The following is a 22,358-nucleotide window of genomic DNA, read 5'->3' as shown; positions in this document are numbered from 1 at the left end:
CACTCCCTGAGTTTAGATGTTAGGATAGTAGCTGTAAGCCAAACAGTCCCAGGTAAGCCTGGTGGTGTCACATATTTTTGGTTTTGATCCCTAGGTACACAGATATCTTTTCTGAGATCTTCCACAGAATGGTTTTGGGCATATCAGAACTTTCCTTCTGCTCTCCAGGTACCTGATACAAGGAGTGAAAGTCCTGGGATTCGTTCCATGCAACCAAAGGCCCCTCGGGAGCAAAGATAGTGTCTTATTCTGCTCCAGAGCCCTAATCTTTTTGATAATGGCTGATACATGGTTACTGATCAATACATGTTTGTTGAGAATTAATTCAATTTAACAATTATAACAACCTAATGAAATAGGATTTTCTATCCTCATTTTTACATATGTGGAAATTAGAGGTTAGAAATAAAGTAACTTGAGGGCCTGGGTGGCTCATCAGTTAAGCATCTGACTCTTGATTTTGGCTCAGGTCATGATCTCAAGGTCGTGGGATCAAGCCCTGTGCTGGGCTCCACATTCAGTGGGGAGTCTGCTGGACATTCCTTTTTCCTCTGCCCCTCCAACTGCTGGTTCTCACTCTTTCTCTCTCCCTCTCTCAAATAAATAAACAAATCTTAAAAAAAAAAAAAGTAAAGTGGGATCCCTGGGTGGCGCAGCGGTTTGGCGCCTGCCTTTGGCCCAGGGCGCGAATCTGGAGACCCGGGATCGAATCCCACGTCGGGCTCCCGGTGCATGGAGCCTGCTTCTCCCTCTGCCTGTGTCTCTGCCTCTCTCTCTCTCTCTGTGACTATCATAAATAAATAAAAATTAAAAAAAAAAAAGTAAAGTAACTTGAATACGTTTATAGGAAAGTGAGATGCAGAATCAGGACCTAAATTCAGGTCTTCTGATTGGTGATGAGGGCGTTTCCTACTTGGCCACAGTCATCTCCTGGGTGAATAAGATAATGTACGTGATAGCACACTGAAAACTAAAACGCTGCACAAACACATAGTACTGTGAGTATAAACGCCACCTGTCCTTAGCCCTCATCTCTTGCTCTTATAACATCTATTGCTGCACTTTGCATCTATTACTGTAACAGGAGTCCAGACAAGGAATTGAGAGGATTAATTACTTGGTCCTGGCCAGGCAAGGGAACAGGCTACCACTACTTCTACCTCCTTCTACAAATAGCAGGTCACACACACCCCTTGCAGAGGGTATACTGAAAATACTTAACAAGGGATTGACAAGGACATGAGTACTGTATAAGTACATTTGCAATGATGGGGATGGAGCTAGAGACTATTATTCTAAGTGAAGTAAATCAATCAGAGAAAGATAAATACCATATGATTTCACTCATGTGGAATTTAAGAAACAAAACAAACAAGCAAAGGGAAAAAAAGAAGAGAGACAAATCAAGAAACAGACTCTTAACTATAGAGAACAAACTGATGGTCACCAGAGGGGAGGTAGGTGGGGGATGGGTTAAACAGGTGATGGGGATGAAGGAGTGCACTTGCTGTGATGAACACAGGGTGTTGTCTGGAAGTGCTGAATCACTATACTGTACACCTGAAACTAATATGACACTATGTTAACTGACAGGAATTTATTTTTTAATTTTATTTCATTTTATTTTTAGATTTTATTTATTTTTTCATGAAAGACCTAGAGAGAGAGGCAGAGACACAGGCAGAGGGAGAAGCAGGCTCCATGCAGGAAGCCTGATGCGGGCCTCGATGCCGGGAGTCTAGGATCATGCCCTGAGCCAAAGGCCAACGCTCAACCGCTGAGCCACCCAGGTGTCCCTATTAACAGGATTTAAATAAAAACAGGAAGAAAAAAAAAAGATATTGTGGTTCATTTGGCCAAAAGAGAGAAAGAGAAAGAGCACAGAAATCTGACCAATCTAAATGAAGCTAGCTAGTAGGCAGTACACAGACTGCCCAGTGGGAAAGAGAGCAATCAATTCTGGGTTATATCATTTATGTCACTAACCATTACATAACCATTTAGGCCACTAACTATCATTAACCAAAATATTTTAAAAAGGGACACCTGGGTGGCTCAGCACTTGAGCATCTGCCTTTGCCTCAGGGCATGATCCCTGGGTCCAGAATCAAGTCCTGCATTGGGCTCCCTGTGTGGAGCCTGCTTCTCCCTCTGCCTGTGTCTCTGCTTCTTTCTCTATGTCTCTCATGAATAAATAAATAAAATCTTTAAAAAATATATTTTAAAGTGTACATAATCTGAATCCAGACACATTCATTTTAAAGTTCATATGGAAAAAAGACAGCAACTTTACCTAGAAAAATCCTCTAAAAAAAAAAAAAAAAGTAATGAGAAAATGAGAAAAGCACTAACCTTTCAGATATTAAGCCTACAATTAAGCCTCTATATTTAAACTGTATGGCACCATCACATCAATAGACAGACTGGTAGAACAGAACAGAAAATCCAGAAATAAACCAGTGCACATGGGAACTAAGTATCTGATAAAGGATATGTCTCAAATCACTCAGAAAAAGATGAACTTAAAAAATATATTGAGACAATCAGATAGTCACTTAGAAAAAATATATGATTGGGTTCATACCTTAATCCATACACAATGAACTAATGAACTGCAGGTCTACGTGTTTAAAAAAAAAAAAGAAACCATTTTTACTAAAAGAAACATGTACTAGAAGAAAACACAGGTAGAATTATTTTATAAACTGGGGATAGTAGAGAGCTTTCAGTGCCTCAAGGTCCAGATTCAACAAAAAATGGATTAATAAGTTCTACCTCAGAATTTTTTTTTTTTTATTCATGAGAGACAGAGAGAGAGAGAAAGGCAGAGACATAGGCAGAGGGAGAAGCAGGCTCCATGTAGGGAGCCTGACATGGGACTCGAACCCGGGTCTCCAGGATCACACCCTGGGCTGAGGGCAGCACCAAACCACTGAGCCTCCCCGGCTGCCCTACCCCAGAAATATTTTTAAAAAGACTTTTGCATGGTTAAAACCCAAATGAAATATTTACAATATATATCTGAAAGAAAGGACTAATGCCTCTCATTTATAAAGTACTAAAAATCAAGAGATCATACAGACCCCAATACCATTAGAAAATTAATATATTTTATGTATTTATATGAACACACACAGTTCACAAAGAAAAAGATTTACTAAAGAGCCTTAAGCATGTGAAAAGATGCTCAACTAAACACATAATAAGTAAAATATACATGAAAACCACACAGAAGGGATGACTGGGTGGCTCAGTAGGTGAACATCTGCCCTAGGTTGGGGGCATGATCCAGGGATCTGGGATGGAATCCCACATCCGGCTCCCTGCATGGAGCCTGCTTCTCCCTCTGCCTGTGCTTCTCCATCTGCCTGTGTCTCTGCCTCTTTCTCTCTGTGTATCTCTCATGAATAAATAAATAAAATCTTAAAAAAAAAGAAAACCCCAAAATCCCCATCAAAAAACTGCTAAAACTGATAAATTCTGTAAGATCATAGGATACAAAGTGAACTTGCAGAAATCTGTTGCATTTCTATACAACAATGAGACAGCAGAAAGAGAAATTGAGGACTCAATCCCATTTATACTAGCACCAAAAACAATAAGATACATAGGATTAAGTCTAACCAAGGAGGTGAATGCCCTGTACTGTAAATATTGCAAAACACTGAGGAAGAAATTGAAGGTGACACAAACAAAATAGAAAGGCATTTCATGCTCATGGATTGGAAGCACAAATATTGTTAATAAGGCTATACTACTCAAAGCAATCTACACATTTAATGTAATCCCTATCAACATAGCAATAGCATTTTTCACAGAGCTGGAACAAATGATCCTAAAATTTGTATAGAACCACAAAAGATTGGAAATAGCCAAAGCAGTGTTGAAAAATATAACCAAATCTGAGGCATCACAATTTCAGACTTCTAGCTATGTTACAGAGCTCTAGTGATCAAAAGAGTATAGTGCGGACACAAGTGGACGACACGTAGATCAATAGAACAGAATGAAAAACTGAAATGAGATACAAACCTGTAACTCTCTGCTCAGTCTTCAACAAAGCAGGAAAAACTATCCAATGGCAAAAAGACAGTCTCTTCAGCAAACGCTGTTGGGAAAACCAGACAGCCACATGCAGAAGAATGAAAGTGAACCACTTTCTTATATCTTATATGAAAAGCAAATTCAAAATGGATTAAAGACCTAAATGTGAGACCTGAAACCATAAAAAGAAGAAAAGAAAGGCAGAATGTCTTTGACTTGGCTATTGGATCTTCTTTCTAGATATGCCTCTGAGGCAAGGGAAACAAAAGCAAAAATAAACTATTGGGACCTCATCAAGTTGAAAAGGTTCTGCACAGTGAAGGAAACAACCAAAGCTAAAAGGCAACATAAAAACGAGAGAAGATATTTGTAAATGACAAATCCAATAAATAGTATCCAAAATATATAAAACAGATATAAATCTCAGCATCCTAAACACAAATTATCCAACTGAAAATGAGCAGAAGACATGAACGGACATTTTCTCTAAGAAGACAGCCAGATGGCCACCAGACATACGGAAAGACACTCAGCATCACCCATCATCAGGGAAATGCAAACCAAAACCACAATGAGTTATCACCTGACACCTATCAGAATGGCTAAAATTAACACCACAAGAAACAACAGGTATTGGTGGGGATGAGGAGAGCCCTCTTACACTGCTGGTGGGAATGAAAACAGGTGCAGCCACTGTGGAAAACAGTATGGAGTTTCCTCAAGAAGTTAAAAATAGAGCTACCCTCTTTCAGAAATTGCACAACTAGGTATTTACCCAGAGGATACCAAAGTACAGATTCGAAGGGGGACGTGCAGCCCAATGTTTGTAGCAGCATTATCAACAATAGCCAAACTACGAACACAGCCCAGATGTCCATCGACAGATGAATGGGCAGCGAAGATGTGGTAAATATACACACTGAGATATCACTCGGTCATCAGAAGGGATGAAATGAAGCCATTTACAACGAGGTGGAAGAAGCGAAAAGGAATTATGCTAAATGAAGTAAGTCAGAGAAAGACAAATACCATACGATTGCATTCACATGTGGATTTTAAGAAACAAACTGGCAAAGAGGGGGGGAGGGTGAGAGAACCAAACCAAGAAACACACTCTAAATCATAGAGAATAAACTAATAAATACCAGAGGAAGGTGGGGAGATGGGAAAATGGGGGATGGGGATGACGGAGGGCACCTTAATGAGTACCAGGCGTTGTATCCAAGGGTTGAATCACTTTGTTGTACACCTGAAACTGTATTATACTGTGTTAACAAACGGGAATTCAAGTAAAACTTTAAAATAACAACAAAAACAAAAAGAAATAGAACTTCCTATCAGATTGGCAAAAATTCAAAAGCTTGACAATGCTCTTAAAGAGGCTATAGACAAGGTGCACCTGGGTGGTACAGTTGGTTAAAACCAATCCTTGGTTTCAGCTCCGGTCCTGATCTCAGGATCTTGGGATTGAGCCCCGTGTTGAGCTCCACACTCAGTGAAGAATCTGCTTGAGACTCTCTCTTCCTCTAACCCCTTCTCTCAAATAAATAAAGAAATCAATCAATCAATTAATCTTTAAAAAAAAGTGGGGGAGGCTATAGGGAAGCAGGCATTCTCATATATTGCTGATACAAGAAGCAAAATGGCACAACACTTACGAAGAGAGGTTCTGCAGTATCTAACAAAATTACATATGTATTTATCCCTTCACCCAGCTCTCCTAGAAATTCACCCCAAAGATACACTTCTACCGTTACAAAATATATTCATATTCATTGCATGATTATTGGAAATATTCCAATACCAATATTGGAAACAATCAAATGTCCTATATAAGAGATTGCCCAGATAACTCTTGCATATATACAATAACACAAATCTAAAAAATAATAAGGAAGGTTTTTATTAACCCCAGTGGAGTTATTTTCAGGATAGCTCATCAAAGCACAAAAGTATATGCATAGCACACTGCCTCTTGTATAAGAAAAATGTTCTTAAAAAAAAAAAGAAAAATGTGCAAAGTACATACAAATAAATACTTTTTTGGGGGGGGGGCAAAAAGAAACGGAAGAAGGTAAGTCAGTAACTAATGAAACTGTTTACCTGCAGGGAAACAGGAAGAGGGAAGAGTGAAGGGGATGGAACATCTCCTTTTTATAGTTTGATTCTTAACCACGTTATGTTTTACATATTCAAAGGATAAAATAACATAAAAAAACTAAAATTGAAAATAAATAAAGCAAATGAAACTATATATCATATTGATAAGATAGCCACAGAGAGAGGGGAAAAATTTTAATCCAAGTGACTTTTGAACACTCTATGTATCTTTAGTGGGATATGGTCAAAAGACAAAAAGATCGGGAAAGAAATCTTGACCATTTCTTGGTAAGTTTGTTGATGATAGTGGTATTAAGGTAGCAATTTCAAAACTGGTATTTATTGCAGGACTTAGCAAATGAATAAACATATTGATGTTGGAAGTCAACATTCTCACTAAAAGAAAACAGGAAGAGGAACACATACATTCATATATGTGTATATATATATATGTATTTCTGTGAAAAATACGGTTGATCCTTGAACAAGGGTCTGCACAGGTCCACTTATATGCAGGGTTTTTTTTCTTTTTTTAAAGTTTTTTTTTACTCATGAGAGACACAGAGAGAGGCAGAAACACAGGCAGAGGGAGAAGCAGGCTCCCTGCAAGAAGCCCAATGTAGGACTCGATCCCAGACCCCAGGATCCCACCGTGAGCCAAAGGCAGATGCTCAACCGCCAAACCACCCAGCCATCCCTGCAGATTTTTTTTTTTCAATAAATACAGTGTGGCACTATAAATGAATTTTCTATATGATTTTCATAACATTTTTTTCCTCTAGCTTATTTTATTGTAAGAATACAGAATTAGTGTTAATTGACTATTTATGTCATCAGTAAGGCTGTGATCAATAGTAGGCTATTATGTTTGGAGGAGTTAAAGTTATATGGCGATCTTCAACTATGTAGGATGTCAGTGTCTCTAATTCCTGTGTTGTTCAAGGGTCAACTGTATTTCTTTCTTTTCTTTCTTTCTTTCTTTCTTTCTTTCTTTCTTTCTTTCTTTCTTTCTTTCTTTCAGACAGCGCACACAAGCAGGAAGAGAGAGCAGAGGAAGAGAAAGAATCTCAAGTAGACTCCATGCTAAGCACAGAGCCAGATGTGGGGCTCAGTCTCATGACCCTGAGGTCATGACCTGAGCCAAAATCAAGAGTCTGACACTTAACCAACTGAGCAAAACAGGCACCCCTATATTTCCTTGTTCTTTCTACCAAATGGGCTTAGAGGCAAAAATCACCAGTAGCAGTGAACAGACCTAAGCACCTAGGGTTCTAAATATAGCAGTCCCCACTTCCCACAGGGATAAGTTCCAGACCCCCAATGGATGCCTGGCACTGCAGATAGTACAGAGCCATACATATACTGTCTTTTCCTACATATACATACCTATGATAAAGATTAGTTTATGCATTAGGCCCAGTAAAAGATGAACAACCATAATAAAATAGAACAATTATAACAATGTACAGACATAACAAAGTTATATGAATGTGGTCTCTCTCTTTCAAAATTTTTTTTAAGATTTTTTTTTAGATTTCATTTATTTATTCTTGAGAGACACAGAGAAAGAGAGAGAGAGAGGCAGAGACACAGGCAGAGGGAGAAGCAGCCTCCATGCAGGGAGCCCGACGTGCGACCCAATCCCGGTCTCCAGGATCACGCCCTGGGCTGAAGGCGGCGCTAAACCACTGAGCCACCCGGGCTGCCCTCAAAATATTTTATTATACTGTATTCACCCTTCCCCTTTTTTGTGACACCTCTGGTGATCTGTCAGAGGGATCATCTGTTTCTGGACTACAGTTGATTGGGGTAAATGGAACTGTGGAAAACAAAACCGTGAAGAAGGCAGGACTGCTGTATCTCCATTGACAACCACCTGGGCTCCTTGAAAATTACTGATTCCAGCCAGGACTGGAACCAAGGAAAGTACAAGGTGAACCTGGGACAACATTTCTGTACTCCTACATAGATGTCTGGGGACACTATTGTACATGCACACATCCACATCCACATCCACGTAAATAATCGTTAAGAGATTTAGAAACTGAAGTGGAGTGATTTTCAAGACATCTTGTTAAGAAAAAACGCAAGGCACAAAAGACTATAATATGCTACCCTTTTGCATAGGAGAAAAGGTGATTTTTTTTTCCATAAAGAAACACAGCAAAGAGTGTTCAAACACTAATGTGGATATGTCTCAAGGACAAAGGGGCCAGCTTGAATAACTTCTTATTTTGAGTACTAAAATCAATAATGACAGGAATGGATTAAAACACATTTAATAACAAAAAATTCATGAGTCCATAGTGAGTCTAAACAAATGTAGATGGGGTAGGGAAAGAAGGAAGAGATTTTCTTTACAGAAGAATACAAACTAATAAATGTGGACAGAAGGATAAAAATAGAAAATCACCATTTAAAAACCACTGTAGTAATAAATTGATTCAACCAAGAATCATCCATGGATGCTAAAACCATTGGGTGAAAGATCGCTAAGGAATAGGATGCAAAGAAATCTGATACTACTGGGACACCAGAGTGGCTCAGTTAAGCATCTTGGGCTCCTGGGATCAAGCCCCAAGTCTGGCTCTGTGCTCAACTGGGATTCTACTTCTCCCTCTTCCTCTGCCCCTCCCCACCACTCATGTTCTCTCTCTCTCTCTCTCTCTCTCTCTCTCTCTCTCTCTCACACACACACACACACACACACACACACAAATAAAATCTTTTAAAAAAGAAAGAAATCTGACTACCTTGAGTAAGTGATCAAACAGAACGTCACCAATAAAGGGATGAACTTTATCCATCTCCTAATGTGATGTACTGACAAAGGTACAGCCTCATCTATGCAGTACTCCTGCCAAAAAACTTCACCTGAATATAATGAAGAAACAAGAAAATCCAAGGTGAAGCACATTCTGGAAAACGATTGGTCCAGACTCCTCCACTATCAATGTCAATGTCATAAAAGACACAAATAACAGCTAAAGAATTCATTTAAATTAAAGGAAACTAAAGAAACCTGATAACTAAGTACAACACATTATCTCTGATTGGATCCCGGACCTGGAAATGGAAACAAAAATAATACAGGGACAATTGGGGAAATTTGAATATGGTTTGCATATTAGGTAATCATATTCACTATCATTTTCCTGAGTGTGTTAATTATATTGTGGTTATGTAGGCAAATGTCCTGCTCTCAGGGGACACAGTAATTTGTGACAAGTGTCATTGTATCTCCAAGCATCTTTCAAATAATTCAGAGGAAAAGAGGGATGAAGCAGATGTGACAATATGTTAAAGATTAATGAATCTAGGGAAAAATGTATGGGTGTTCATTGTTCTATTCTTGCAATTTTTCTGTAGGGTGGAAAAAAATTTTTTTATAATAAATTTATTTTTTATTGGTGTTCAATTTTTTAAAATAAAAGTGTCAGGGGGATCCCTGGGTGGCTCAGCAATTTGGTGCCTGCGTTCGGCCCAGGGCCTGATCTTGGAGACCCAGGATCGAGTCCCACATCGGGCTCCGTGCGTGGAGCCTGCTTCTCCCTCTGCCTGTGTCTCTGCCTCTCTGTGTCTCTCATGAATAAATAAAATCTTAAAAAAAAAATGTGGGAATACATCAACAATATTTCTGCAACTAAAGATCATAAATAAATAAAAATTAAAAATTAAAAATTAAAAAATAAATAATAATTAGGGACACCTGAGTGGCTCCGTCAGTTAAGTGGCTGACTCTGGCCCAGATCATGATCTCAGGGTCCTGGGATCAAGTGCCTGTGTTGGGTTCTGTGCTCTCCGGGGAGTCTGCTTCTACCTCTCCCTTTGCCCCTCCTACCACTCACGCCTGCACACATGCACACACTCTCTCTAATAAATAAAATTTTTTTTTAAAAAAAGAATATGGGCGCCTGGGTGAACAGTGGTTGAGCATCTGCCTTTGGCTCGGGTCATGGTTCCAGGGTCTTGGGATCGAGTCCCACATCAGGCTCCCTACATGGAGCTTCTTCTCTCTCTGCCTGTGTCTCTGCCTCTCTCTCTGTGTCTCTCATGAATAAATAAATAAAATCTTTTTTAAAAAGAATATGAATTAAAACAACAGTGAAGTGCTTTTTGTTTAGTTTCGCTTCTCTTGCTTTGATTAGTAAGATGAAAAAGAACAGTGTTACCCAGTGTTTGAAGGATGTGGGGGTACAAGCAATTTTACACTTTGTTTATAAACCTTTCAAGGTCATTTTGACAATCTGCATCAAAATGCCTTAAAATTTTGCACCCCCTTTGACCCAGTGATTCCACTTTCGGAGGTTTATCCCAGGGTTTCTCCTCACAGAAGAGTCAAGTACATGTAGAAGGACGTTCAGTGCAGTATTTTGATAAAAGCCACAATATTAAAACTATCTACAATATCTAACAATTGAGGTGAGAGTAAACAAATTATGGTATATCCATACAGGGAGGTACTACATCACCATTAAAAATGATAATGAGGGGGATCCCTGGGTGGCGCAGCGGTTTGGCGCCTGCCTTTGGCCCAGGGCGCGATCCTGGAGACCCGGGATCGAATCCCACATCGGGCTCCCGGTGCATGGAGCCTGCTTCTCCCTCTGCCTGTGTCTCTGCCTCTCTCTCTCTCTGTAACTATCATAAATAAATAAAAAAAAATTTAAAAAAAATGATAATGAGGGGGTGCCTGGGTGGCTCAGTAGGTTAAGTGTCTAACTTTGGTTCAGGTCATGATTTGCGGGGGGCTGGGGGTGGGGTCCTGGGAGGGAGCCCGCATCAGGTGCCCTGTTCAGCAGGGAATCTGCCCCTCCCTCTCCTTCTGTCCCTTCCTCTCCCCCTACTTGTGCTCTCTCTCAAATACATAAATAAATCTTAAAAAAAAAAAGATGACGTGGATATATTTGTACAGAAAGGTGTTCATAATTTTCAATGAAGAGAAGCAAGTTAAAAACAACATGTCAGGGATGCCTGGGTGGCTCAGCAGTTGAGCATTTGCCTTTGGCTCAGGGTGTGATCCCAGGATTGGGTCCCACTGGGGCCTCCTGCATGGAGTCTGCTTCTCCCTCTGCCTATGTCTCTGCCTCTCTCTCTCTCTGTGTCTTTCATGAATAAATATATAAAAATCTTAAAAAAAACACATGTCAAATATGGTCCTATTTTTTTATAAATATATTTACATATGCATAAAAAACTCTAGAGGGACGTTCTCCAAAATTTGTGTAAATGGTTTTTTGGAAGAAAGTTGTTATGGATGCTTTTCTCCTTCTTTTGATTTCTGTATTTTCTAGAGTGTTTACAATAAAAATATTGCTATTATAATTTTCTTTAAAAACACAGATCTTTTTTCAAAAGATCACAGGTTAACATCCCCTATTATATTCCCTATCCCTGGAATAGTACCTGGCATGGGATAGGTGCATAAAAAAAATATTTGTTCAATGACTGAATAAAAGAATCTGGCTCAACTCATGGATATGGTTGAAATTAATATTGTGCGGTGAAAAAACCACAGATGTAGAGTCACAAGGGCAGGGTTCAAGCCCTGACTCCTGCTTTATTTAGCCTTGTGGCTGTGATTACAATCCCTTAATCTCTTAGTGTCAGCATTCTTATCTAGGACATGGGGATAAAACCTACATCCCTTAGGAGATCCATTTATGAGAAATGATATTATAAGTGAAATATTTGTAAAGTGCAGAGTAAGGAGGACTAAATATCGACAATGAACCTGTAATATAAAGAACAAATGAGTATCTGTCAGGTGACTAGCGGCCTGGCCTGTCTTTTTTGCATATTCCTGGAGAGAACTGAGCCATTGCCTTGGTTAACACAAGAACTTGCCCAGCTGGCTTTGTGGAAGTCCAACAAAGCTTTCTACCTTCCAGCCTTGAGTTTTCTAATTTCTGGAATCCCTCCTACTCTGAGTCCCTCACACAGATAATACCTAATCATTCTCCATACCTGGATGAAATTCCCTTCGTATTCAAAGAAAAGCAGTGGCCACATGATGCTGATGATAGAAGGGAAGAGCTTCTTCAGAGGGGTCTGGAGAGAGAGAGAAAATCAAGAGCAGCATCTCCAGGAAGGCCTTGCTGCAATCACCACCCCAGGTTCCCTTCTCATGGCTGGACTCACCGGCAGGGACTGCCCCACAGTGCTATGTGCCAAGGCCTGGATGTTGGCGGTCTTCTCTTTCACCTGCTCCACCAGTGTCTGCACCTCCGTGAGGTTGTCTGGGGGGAAGGGGGGAAGGGCACCAGAATTGGAAGGCTGGCTGTTCAGCTCTTCTTCCCGTCCCTCAGGGATTCAGTCAGGACCCATGCCCCTGTCCCTCCCTCTGAGCAGGTGCCCTAAGACCCAGAAAAATGACAGTTCCCCTGAGTCATTGCATTGCCTCCAGCTGCTCATCCCCCTGCTCCCGTCTTCCCTCTCACCATCCAGGGTAAAAACGAAGACCACGGTGTCAATTTCCGTGAGGGATGGCAAGATGGAAGTCAGGAAGTCCTCCTGGGAGAAGCAGAACTGGGGACCCTGTGCAGACGAAGATGGGAGTCCCCCCTCTATGAAGAACTCTAGTACATAGACCTGGAGACTGCAGAGGGCCTCACAGGACCTCTCATACAGTGTTTTGTATATAGATCAAAGAAGTGAGGCTCAAGGAAGTAAAGTGTTTTGGCCAAGATGATGCAGCAAGTTGAGGGAAGAGCACTGGACTAGAGCCAGCTTTAGAGGGTGAACCCAGAGCCTTCTACCCTCCCTGTGCTGCCCCAAAGCCTCCTGACCTCTAACCCATATTCCTTTTTCTGCACCATCTGCCCTGTTGTACTCCCCAACCTGTCTCCATCTCCCCTTACCTCCCACTCTCTGCATACCAGTCACCTTCACAACCTGCCCTATGTCCCATCATCCTCCTACCTGGTTGATGAGCTCAGCCTTCTGGTTAAACATATCACTGTGATCACCAATGAGAAAGCCACGGACATCTTGGAAATCTGGAAAGTTTAAGGACAGGGAGAGAGGAATGATGGGCTTTATAGAAAAGAAAGGTTCTAGGCTTGGGGGGATATTAATGGGGCTTGGAGGAAAGTGGCAAGGGGGCGTTGGGTGAGGTAACATGGGAGGCCACGTCTAAGCAGGGCTGGGAGTCCAGGGACCAAGGCCTGAGTACGGTTTCAAAGGAAGGAGCAATTAACTGAAATGCCTATTCAGATACAAGAGGACGGAAAGCGAATGAGGAACCCCCATGGGTTGGGAGTAGAAAAGTGTTTGGATGGCAGAACAATTGGTTTGCATCAGGAGGAACCAGGAAGAAAGTATGGACTGGGGCCCCACCAGCACCAAACGTGTGGATGCACTCCACTCCATCCATGATGGCAATGATGCCAAGGGTCTGCCAGCCAACCAGGTATACTCGGCCTTTCTTCTCCAGGCTGAGAATGGGGCAGCGATCAGGACATGGGAGGAGACATCACAGTGAGAAAAGACCAGGAATCAGGGAAAGATGCACATGGCAGAGCACAGGAGTCAACCAACAGAAGGCCTGCTACGACCCTCCACCATGCAGATCTGTTCCCGTCAACATGCTAACATATCTGGTAGAATCTCCACTGCTCTCGGGATATTCCCCATCCACACCACCTCCCCCCTTCCAAAACATTTTCACCCACCTGCTGCTGGCTTGTTTCATCAGGGCAGCAATTTTAGTGCTTTGACTATAGGTCACCTGATGAGCCCGCTCAAATGTCCGCAGGATTTCCAGAAGGCACCTGGGAGAAAGGTCACCAGCTCCCAGGGTGGTCCCATTGCCCCCTCAGAAAACTTAGGTACCCATCCCTGCCCAGGAGAAGGCACCATTTCCTTAAAATTAAGTTCTGCTGGTCCCTAACGGAGGTGCAGTGAGTACTGTCAAAATGCATTACAAAGGACAGAAAGGGCTTCAGTGAGCAGAACGCAAAGAACAGACAGAGGGATAAGGACATTAAAAGAGCAGTAGGAGGAGTATGGGATCAGACTTGATGAGGAGGTAAGTGGGGATCTGGGAGCCAGCCAAAGATCCCAGTAAGGGAAAAAGCCCCCCAGTGGAATGGGCTCTTTCAATATGACCTGGACCATCCCCAAGTCAAAGACTCTTTGAAACTAAGTTAGCTTTGGATGTCCCAGGTGGGCTCAGGGATTAGTGGGACCTGAGGAAACCAGAGTCCACTGGAACCAATTGAGACTCAGTGACTGTGTGGTAAGAGTCCCCAGCCAGCTCTTTTCCCACGGGAAGAGTGGTGAGGGCATCAGCCTTGCTGCCATTAACTCATCTCTGCATCTGGACTTGCCATCCCTCAACCTGTACCATCCCCGTACCATCTCTTGTCCAGCTCCTCCCTACCTCTGAGATGCTGCAATGCCCCGGTCCACTGTCTTATGGGCTGCCAGTAGCAGGGTTTCCAGCAAGATCTTGGTAGCGCTTCCACCTTTCATCCGGGATGAGCCACTGAGACCCTCGGGCTGAGGAGGTGATGACACCCAGAAGGAATTGGGAGAGGAAGGAGGGTCCTGGAGTTCACCAGTTAGTAGCGGCTGGGCATGCTCTCTGGTTAGTGACTCCTGGCATGGAGTCTGGTTAGTGATTTCTGGGCATGCAGCCTGGTTAGTGACTCCTGGGCATGCAGTCTGGTTAGAGGCCACTGTGCCTGCATTCGGCAGTATGAACGGTGCCCAGTGTGCTATGAGGAGTGCTGGGTTGAAGGCTTAGCTGAAAGAAAAGAGGGTAAAGGCCACCTCTGGTCATTTCTACAGTATATTCAGGACTCTGAGAAGGAAGCCACAGTTAGCAGGAAAGAAGTGTTTTCGGAGAGGATTTTGTTTTGCTTTGTTTTCAAGAACCTTCTCCCCACCCAAGCCCCCATTTTTTTCATAGTGGTTTGTCAATCCAAACACCACATTTCATGTTCTTTGGACAGACCAATGAAGCAGCCATTGTAACAGACAGGGATGTAACACGACACATCAAGCATAAAGAGATTATTGCAAAAAGAATGATAAAAACGGTGTTCCCGGTGTCTGAGAAAAGAAGATTAAAAGTAAACAACTGCAGACAGGAGGAAAACTGAGTGCCTGAGAGGTGAAAGATACAACCGCGTACATAACCCGGGGCTACTGCCTTCCCATCTCACAAAGGGAAGAGCAAGAACCTCACACATGTGCCCATCACTGGCAGAGAGGGGCAGGGGCAGGGATTTGGCTCAGGCCCTTGTAAAGTCAAAGTGAGGGGAGATGGTGCTGGATCCCTAGTGCTGTACCTCCTTACTCCTGAGAAAAAGGTGCAGGAGCATTGGAGGCTTGGAAGGCCCACCCAATTTTGGAGAGGATTAGAAAGGTAGAGTGGGCACCTGGGTGGCACAGTGATGGAGCATCTACCTTTGGCTCAGGTTGTGATCCCGGGGTCCTAGGATCAAGTCCTACATCAGGCTCCCTATAGGGAGCCTGCTTTTCCCTCTGCCTATGTCTCTGCCTGTGTGTCTCTCTTGAATAAAGAAATAAAATCTAAATTAAAAAAAAGGCAGAAGAAGGAAGCCGCCTCTCATAGTTTTAAGCCCATATTTGAAACTAAAACATAAAAAGACACAGAAAGCAATTCACCATTCTATTCAATACTCTCTACTCACAGATGCAAAAGAGGTTCTCCACACAGGAAATGCCTTAGACAGGTTAGGAGGTTAATGATTACTGACTTAGGAAACAGGGTTAGGATGGAAATGCAACATCTTAAGGTGAATGATGAAATGAGAAAATCGGATTTGCTTTATGACATTTTAGTTGACACACAATGCCTGGAATTCAGACAAGATGTCACAAAATCAGAGGCATTTGGGTGGCAAGCATTCCCCCGGTGGGGGTGGGGAGGATCCTACCCCAATTGCAGGATTGAGCACAAAAGCTTCCTGCTTCTCTTGCAGTTTCTGCATCCGCTCTGCTATTTGTCGGAATGTGGAACTCCAGTCTTCAATGGGGTCATTTCTGGGGCCCACAGAGAAAGAAGTGGGGAGATTGTGAGGATCTAAAGGAAGGACCTCAGATGGGAGTCGGGATCAAAGACCACATTGGGATTGGGGTCTAACATCAACAACCTCCTAGAGGTGTGTTTTGAAGGTTCATAGGGCACTGTGTCCCTGAGCCCCAAAGATCAGGATTAGTAAAACATTCAGCAATTTAATCCCAGAACAAAGCCAACACTCAAGTTTAAAGCTCCAGCCTGAGGGACGCCTGGGTGGCTCAGTGGTTGAGCGTCTACCTTCAGCTCAGGGTGTGATCCTGGGATCCTGGGATTAAGTCCCTCATCTGGCTCCCCGTAGGGAGCCTGCTTCTCCCTCTGCCTATGTCTCTGCCTCTCTCTGTGTGTCTCTCATGAGTAAATAAACAAAATCATTAAAAAAAAAAAAATAAAGCTCCAACCTGAGACCAGAACTTTCTTGTATCCTGGTCCTTGTGCATGTCCCATTGTTATGGCCATACTACCTACAGCTCTCTGTAGGTCCCTGGAGGAGTACCCACCATCAGAATGTCAAAATTGCCACTTTATTTAGTCTTAAGGTCCACCAGAAGCCTTTCCCATTCCTAGAAATATATTCTGGCAATCTCCCCAAATAGTGAACCCTTCATTACCTGAGGGAGGAACAGCAGCTCCTACTGAAGGAAGAAACTGCAAGGTATGAGGCACCGCACCTAACGGTCGGCAAACATTTCTTGAATAAACCAATTACAAACAAAACAATATGCTACTGGGACAGGAGAGTAACAGTCTTGATTTCTGCGTAGGTGTGAGCCTGAAATCTCAGAGAATGGGGATCTTCTGTAGTTGACCTCTGCTGATCAACTTGTCTGGGAGATATTCAGCGCATCTTCCACTGTGGCAGGAGCTCCAAGAGTGACCTCTGTATAAGGCCTCCCTAACCTCCCCTTATCATCCCATCCTTTCAAAATCTCTACACCTTCTTGAACTATCTTTGTATTTTTTTTATCTGTATTTCCTCGACGGCAAACAAGTTTCATATATTACATGCCTGTTGTGTAAAGTGTTTCCTATAATTGGGCCTCAAACTGCTGCTGGAAGTCCCTGGAGACCTAAGCAGAGTGAGGAGCCAGTGTTCACCGTGTGGTTTAAAATGGAGATTCCCAAACTTGGCTAGTCAAAATCACCTGGGGAGTTTTGTTTTTTAAAAACTACCCATTTCTGGATACCATGCCCACCCTGAGAGTCAGCCTCAGGAGTTCTGGAGTGGAGCCCAAAAATCTGTATTTTTAAAATGCTTCCCAGACGACTCTGAAGATCAGCCAAGTTTGGGAGCCACCGATTTAAGGAACAACTGGAAGATCTCCACGCCTACATTGTTTGAAATCCTTCATTTCACTTAGTCACAGTGCCTGAAATTAGCATCCACTGCAGCAGATACATTTTTGGTGAAGGAGAGTCCTCCATTAAAAGGAGCAGGGTTAAAAGTATCTCAGACTCATTTATATCTTCACACAAATTACACTACAAGCCTGGAATCTGGGAGTTGAGGAAAGGACCTCAGAAAGCACACAGCTGTCCCTCCCCCCAAGACCACCACTGAATATGCAAGGCTGCTCTTGAGGAATCAACAAACCTTCACTGGCATATTCCAGTGACAGGAAGCCTTCAGCTCCACCAGGAGGCCCACTCCAGTGGTTAAGTTAGCAGAGTTCCCCAAACCCGGCTGTGCACCAGAATCTCCAGGGATGTTTTCAAAAAATAGGTATTTCAGGGCCTTACCCCAAAGTGACAACATCAGAGCTTTCCCTCAAGGGGCTAAGAATCTCCTTTCTTATTGCTTCAACACCCTCAAGGCTGCACAACCACAGAACCACACCAGAGCACTGTTGGTTTCATAAGCTGACCTCCTCTGAGCTCAAAGTGATCATCTACATAGAGAATAAGGTGGAGGGGATTTGGGGGGCACAGAGTTCTCAGGAAAGGGGAACAGGGTTGGGGATTTGAGTAGCCAGAGGGGACCCACGGGATGCATGGAGTGACAAAGGAGAACGGGTGCTAAAATAAGGAAGCTGGGCAAAGGGGAGTCAGAGGCCACTCAGCCGCTGAGCCACACAGTCAGTGGCTCAAAGGAGCCACTGGTCCTTTGAAAAGATGCTTATCTCTATGGTATGCATTTTCCTGAGCCCATTCTATCTTGCTGCCCTGTTTTCCTTGCCCCTCCACTGCCTGTTTTGAATGTATGCTTTCCGGTATTTTATGTGGCCTTTGAAAGCTGCCTTCAATCCTTTCTGAAACAGGGGAATAAATCAACCAACCAAAACCACCACAACAACAAACCCCCCAAGCAAAAGCCTCATAACTTAGGGATAATACTTATTTACTTTACTATTCTGAGATGTGCTGAATAAGACTGCATCCACCATGCCTCTCCTTTATGATTGTACTGTAGATGTTGACAGGTTTCCTCTCCACCTCCCCCAGGGGTCTGAGCAGTCCCTGCCTTTCATTACAGCAGGCTCACCTGGCCATGTTCACAGGGTTGAAACCAACCAGGACAGGCAAGAAGATGGCTGGGTTGTCCATGCAGTAATCCATCTGGCCTGCCACAAAGGGAGCCTGACAGAGGGTGGGGTAGAAAGGACGCATGATGAGAGGGGTTACTCTAGTGTTGCCCACAAGGCCCATGAGCATCAGAATCCCCCAGAATCCTTGCTAGAAATGCCTATTCCTAGGCCCAGGTAAGATCTACTGGGTCCACAGTGGAAGGGGAAAGCTCCAGGCCTGTATTTTTAACAAGTTCCTCCAAGGAAATCCTCTGTGTGGTAAAGTTTAAAAGCTACTGAACTAAATTGTATGCTCCTGAAAGTCAGTGTCCTGCCCTCCTGTGTGCCTCCTTCCACATCTAGCATGGCTGGACTCATTTCTACTTAGTGAATTGTTCAAATCCATATGCTGCAGCGGTGAGAGAAGATTGAGGGTCACCTCACCAAGTTGGTGCTTCTCAAACAGACTACCTGGAATCTTGTTAAAATGCAGATTCAGACTCGGTAGTTCTGGGGCAGAGCCTGAGATTCTGCATTTCTAGCAAATCTTAGGAGATACGCATGTTGCTATGCAAGGACCATGCTTAAGTAGCAAGAGACTGGTCCAGGGGTCAGCTTTTTCTGTAAAGAACAAGAGTAAATATTTTAGGCTTTGGGGGCCCTACGATCTCTGTGAAATACTTAACCCTACCGTTGTAGCAGGAAGTGGCCACAGATACAAAGTAAACACCCACAAATGGCTATATCTCAATAAAACTTTATTTACAAAAAGAGTCAGTGGCAGGACTGACCTGGCAGTGTAGTTTGCTGACCCTAGGAATGTCCATCTACCTTGGTCGTTGAATGGATTGATACACAGGTATTCTGAAATAGGATCCTTTCCCTGTCATCCCACATTCATGCAACTGGATCTTAATTGGTGAGAGTAAAATCAAAATTCCATGTGCAAACCCTTTCTGTTTTCTAGCCCCCACTTCATCAACCTATTTACCATGCTATGGAACAGTCCCACCCCTTCCTCCCTTTAAAATGGTTCCACTAAGCCTGTCTTCACACTCACAGAGAGTCCCACGGAAATGCCAATGACAATCACCCTCTTCTTCCCAGCAGCCACCTAGGAGAGGAAGATGAGTGAGACAGCGCCACAAGGAACTAGAATACAAACCTATTGCGTGGGGATGTTGGGGTCAGCACTGGAGGAGGGAATGGGCTGTGGCTGGAGTGGGGGCTTTTATATCATCATGACAAGGGACAGACAGAGGTGTCTGGTTGACTGGCGACTAGTTAAACACATACCTTTTTCAGTTCTTCAATCCCGTGCAGGGCACTGTCTTCTGTCCCCTCCCTAGATGCCACCACAGACCTAAGAGGACAGACTCCAGGTCAGTGGCACTGGTTTGGAAGCAGAAGTCTATGGTATACTAAGACAGAGAACGGACTGCTTTGAAAGAAGGGACTGAGGGAAAAGCTATCATAGACTGAATACTCTCTATTTGCTAGACGCCATGATCAACACTCTATAGGGCTGAAAAACTCACATACCTACCTGCACTGCTCTGGTCAGGTAACACATGTACGTGAAGTGGGCCAAGTGTAAGGCAACAAGAATGACAGGGACCAAGCAAGCTGGACACAATCTTCACCTAAAAGTCTTCAAATGAAACTTCCAAAAAACACTATCCAGGCCACACAAAATATTCATAGGCCAACTTGGCTTACCTGTCACCTCCTGCAATGAGGTAGGTGTAAAGAGGTTTCTGTCCTAGACCTTTCATCAGCTGGTTAAAGGAGACCTGTCACGGGCGAGAGGACATGAAGTAGTGATGACAGGGAAGGAAGCGATTATCTTGGATTTTTGACACCTAGAGGGTAGGGGCTGTATAGGGATTCCCTTAGACCAGTGCTTAAGCCAGTACTGCTGGGAATCTGGCACTTAAAATGATTGATTGGGGGTGCATGGGCTGTAGAGACATGAGTAATAGTGGGGCTCAAGTGAGTTCAGAAGGTATGGGGCTCCGTGGTAAGATCTAGCTGTTGGAAGAGAGGGCTAGAGGGGACCACCTAGGAGATTAGCTATGATGAGCTTTATGGTCCTGAGAGTCACCCAGATAAGGCAGAGGGAGGATGGGGATCAGGGTACTCACCGACATGAGAAATGCCATCCTGCCAGAGGTACCCCCTCCACTCAGCACCACCAGTCCCCCCTCAGGCTCCTGAGAAAGGAAAAGAACACCTATGTCACCAGGGCCTAGCTCAGGTTGGGGGGAAGCATATTCTTTCTTTGTCAACAGCAGAAGAGCAATCGTGGAGACTGCTTAACCCTCCTCTTACGACAAAAGGAAATAGAACATGGGCAATATGGTGTCACAGAAAGAACACTGTTTTTGAGAACGAAACTTCAGTCTGACTCCCAACTCTGGCTTAGCTACTTATTCCAACCCTGACTTGTTCCAGGAAGGACTGAGAGCAGCTTTGTCATCAACCAACCAATCAATTAAAACAATGTTCCCCAGCAATCACTAGCTGGATATATTTGGGCAAGCTACTGTGATTGTTCTTTGTTTTCCTATCTGAAAAAAAAAAAAAAAATGGAGACCATAACACCAATTTCACAGAGTTTTGCAAAGGTAATGAGTGGGAAAGTACAATGTCAATTATAAAGTATTACGCAGGTAACAGTTATTATAATTACTGTTGATTAATAAGATGACAATAAAGATCCCAAAGGGAGGACTGGGAGAAAGGAGAACTGCGATGGAGCAAAATGAGAAAGGGAGGTCAAGAAAAGAGAAAGGTGGAGGGAGCAGAAGTTCAGGAGGAGGGCAGATGGAGAGTCTGTACCTTCAGCACTTCCTGAACTTTTCCAGCCACTTGTACCATGGTAGTCAGAACTGATTCACTATACAGTCGCTGTAGGGAACAGGCAGAAATCAGGAGCCAGGTAAAGGACAGAGGATTTGGCACGGGGGTGGGAGTATGGGTGTAACTGGTGAAGTGGAGGGGCCCTTGGGTCTCAAACATCAAGGACCGTGGTCTGAGAGAGCAGACGTTAAGATGTGGTTGGAGTTGGTATCTTTATTTTCAGTGGCCAGGGCATGGGTCTGGGTCACCTGGTATGTGGGCATGATTTGCCCCTCCTCCTGGAAGATCTCAGCATCACATTGCCCCAGCAATCGAACAATTTGCTCGGCGTCTGCTTTGTCCAAGTCCTGGGTCAGTGGATTTGACTTCTCTGTGATTGGCAGGGCTGCCTCATACCCAGACAACTGGAGGGAAAGGGGCACAAGAATACAGTCAGGAAGCCAAAGCCTCATTCATGCCTGCTGATCTGGAGGTAAGAGTGGCAGCAGACACAATGTTTGGACACACACACACACATCCACCCCACCCGAGGATTTAGCCTGCGCTCGGTACTCTGGGCCTAATAGGGGCAGAAGATCAGGAAGGAAGATGAGAAGGAAGAGAGGGAGAGTAGAAACCCAGCATGGAGGGAAGTCCAGACGAGACATGATTCTAGGAATCAATGCAGAAAACCGACATGTAGAAGGGGGTCTCACCTCCCACTTGCCAGGCTCTGGGGTCTCAATCACATGTTGAAATCGTTTTGTGCTGGGCATGGTCACACGCTGTGGACACGCTGTCGTGCCTGCCTCTTCAGCCAC

The 22,358-nt window shown here is 43.6% G+C and overlaps 1 protein-coding gene and 1 long non-coding RNA gene across 2 annotated transcripts in view; one reads left to right on the top strand and one right to left on the bottom strand.

Annotated features, from left to right (window-relative positions):
• LOC119869739 overlaps nt 1-444 on the top strand; it is a 10,693-nt gene extending 10,249 nt beyond the window's left edge. The window contains exon 3 of the long non-coding RNA XR_005372258.1: nt 95-444. This is a non-coding gene — a long non-coding RNA (uncharacterized LOC119869739). The remainder of the gene's footprint in view (nt 1-94) is intronic.
• The window catches only part of GCKR (glucokinase regulator), a 25,754-nt gene extending 3,396 nt beyond the window's left edge, over nt 1-22,358 (bottom strand). Inside the window, 16 exon segments of the mRNA NM_001287066.1 lie at nt 12,112-12,195; nt 12,286-12,383; nt 12,585-12,681; nt 13,066-13,142; nt 13,483-13,580; nt 13,818-13,916; nt 14,528-14,646; nt 16,053-16,158; nt 18,675-18,769; nt 19,757-19,810; nt 19,993-20,059; nt 20,416-20,489; nt 20,841-20,909; nt 21,538-21,606; nt 21,807-21,962; nt 22,254-22,358. Of these exon segments, the coding sequence (NP_001273995.1) occupies nt 12,112-12,195; nt 12,286-12,383; nt 12,585-12,681; nt 13,066-13,142; nt 13,483-13,580; nt 13,818-13,916; nt 14,528-14,646; nt 16,053-16,158; nt 18,675-18,769; nt 19,757-19,810; nt 19,993-20,059; nt 20,416-20,489; nt 20,841-20,909; nt 21,538-21,606; nt 21,807-21,962; nt 22,254-22,313 (1,422 nt within the window). The 5' untranslated portion in view covers nt 22,314-22,358.

The sequence above is a fragment of the Canis lupus genome, chromosome 17, assembly GCF_011100685.1.
Source record: "Canis lupus familiaris isolate Mischka breed German Shepherd chromosome 17, alternate assembly UU_Cfam_GSD_1.0, whole genome shotgun sequence".
NCBI lineage: Eukaryota > Metazoa > Chordata > Mammalia > Carnivora > Canidae > Canis > Canis lupus.
This window is presented reverse-complemented; position numbering and strand designations above follow the sequence as displayed.